The sequence below is a fragment of the Tursiops truncatus genome, chromosome X (genome assembly GCF_011762595.2).
Source record: "Tursiops truncatus isolate mTurTru1 chromosome X, mTurTru1.mat.Y, whole genome shotgun sequence".
Taxonomy (NCBI): Eukaryota; Metazoa; Chordata; class Mammalia; order Artiodactyla; family Delphinidae; genus Tursiops; species Tursiops truncatus.
The window spans coordinates 86,374,254-86,376,407 of NC_047055.1; the positions used below are offsets into that span (position 1 = coordinate 86,374,254).

The 2,154-nt window shown below is 43.3% G+C and overlaps 1 protein-coding gene across 1 annotated transcript; it reads right to left on the reverse strand.

The window, feature by feature from the left end:
• Positions 1 to 331: 331 nt before the first annotated feature.
• Positions 332 to 1,895, reverse strand: PAGE4 (PAGE family member 4). The gene is made up of 4 exons (XM_073798893.1): positions 1,836 to 1,895; positions 1,117 to 1,202; positions 518 to 623; positions 332 to 354 (listed from the first exon to the last, which is right to left on the reverse strand). The coding sequence occupies exons 2-4, from the start codon at positions 1,192 to 1,194 to the stop codon at positions 332 to 334; spliced, it is 207 nt and encodes a 68-aa protein (XP_073654994.1). The 5' UTR covers positions 1,195 to 1,202; positions 1,836 to 1,895.
• Positions 1,896 to 2,154: the final 259 nt, after the last annotated feature.

A 2,154-nucleotide genomic window follows, 5' to 3' on the forward strand; every position in this document is an offset into this window, starting at 1 on the left:
GTAAAAAGTTAAAAAGAATATGTGACAACTAAATTATGGCTCAGGAAGACAAAAATATTGAAGACTTTAACAGCAACTAGGAAAGGATTTAATTTTTTATTTCTCTGCACTATGAAAAAATTTTGAAATTACAATGTAAGAGCTAACCAGAATATATCTAGGTTTGCTCAAACTTTTGATGCAATGACTTAACCCTGAAAACAACATTCCAAAAAGATCAAGTTTAACTAGAAAAATAGTGTATAATTTTGTCTACATTTAATGTTTCTTCCTTTGATTTGCTAATTTAGAGCCTTGGCAAGGACTGTATTTTCCAAGAATGTCAAATAATTTAAAACATAGGTGGGTAAAATGCTGAAAGAGGGAAAACTTATCACAGAGAGGGACTGCAGTCAGCTGCAAACTGTATCTTTCCCTTACCAAACAGGTTTCCAGCCAATTTTCAGGGAACCCTTCATACCTGTTACTAGTATAGCATCATAAATGAAATACAAATTGTCTCTCCATCCCCCTTTACCTTGAACCACAGATGTTCCTCCTTCTTTCTCTTGTCCAGGTTCAATATCCACATTCCCAGTTGGTGGTTCCTTTTGTTGAGATTTTTTGCCACCTAGTTTTGGGGCCTTGGGAGAGGGTAGGTGCAAATAAGAAGTATTGTTATTAATACTATAACAAGAGAAGGCACAAATATACATACTACATGGACGTAACTAATCACCAATCTGAAGAGGCTTTTCCTATATCTTTGTCCATAAGTACTCTTAATAAAGTTACTCTTCCTATATAGAAAATAATCTAAGAAAGGAGTTATCTGCAAGGACCAATAATTCTGGAAACCATTTTCATCTTTTCTGGGCTGTGTGTTATTTGTTAATTAATAAGCACAACAAGGAAGTCATAGAGGTGATTTCCAGGCTCATATCAATATACACATCCAGGCAATGTCAGAATATAAGTCTACTTGCTCAATGTCTCAGTCATGAGATTCATTTTTCAACCATTCAACCATTCTCAGCAAGATAGCCCTTTATACAACAGAACTAAATTGGTTCAACAACTTTTTCGATTTTCTTTTATTAATTTCTGTCAAGGGAAGTAAGATATTAAAGCACTCACAACCACAGGTTCAACCGTATTGGAAGACTCTTGACCATCTCCCCTTCCTCTAGATCTTGATCTTACTCGTCCACTCATATTTCACACTGAAAGTAGAAAATGGTGAACTGAAGAATGTAATTTAAAAAGACTATACAGAACTATTACCATGCTGACTGGAAATTCTTTTTTACATCTGGTGAGATTTCCAAAGTAAGTCTTGAATTAATAATAACTGCCTGCTTGCCAATAACATCAAATAAGGCTGTCAGCAAACCCCTCTGTTTCTCTCACAGCCAATTTGGCAGAGAAGGGACCTTCAAGTACTTGACTGAAAAAAAAAAAAAGGTACGACTTAAGAGATTCAGTTTCACTCACGAACTCTCCAATACGGAGAGATTTTGTAATATACAGCCACGCCCAGCTTCCCACTGCTGACTCTGGATTCTGTGCTGGTTCGCAGTTCCAGGGCCTCCAGGACCCAGATACCGCAAATAACGCCGCCATGACTCGCTCTACCTTCATCTGAACCCCCTGACCTCCACCGCCCACCGCCCTCCCTTTCCTGCCACCAGGACAAGAGCTATGGTGGCCATGACACCTGTGGGGAGGACGACGACCTCGAGGACCTTCCTCCTCAAAGGCCACAGATCGCACCGCCTGACCCGCCCGAAGCCCGCTGGCTCCCCCTCACACACACGCACACTTAGACTCCAGGCAGGACAGATCTGTGGACCTACCTGGTGAGTTTCACCAGGCAGAGAGAACCGAGACGTTAAGACGCAACCTTTACAGCTACGCACGCAAACTGCACAAGGGCCGCCGGGAAGGCGCGCAGCCCTGGGCATGCGCACTGCGTCTCGCGTGTGCCGCGTGGGCTTTCCTCGCCCTCCCACGGACCAAGGAGTCCCGGATGTGTGGTCTGTCTGCAGTTCTGGTGCCTCCAAGGCTCAGACACCTCAAGTAGTGGCCCCAAGCCTTGCTCTACTTTCAACTGCCCCACTCCCCTCTGTGGCCCACCGTTCTCCATTGCTCCGCCCCACCGCAAAGGGCCATAGC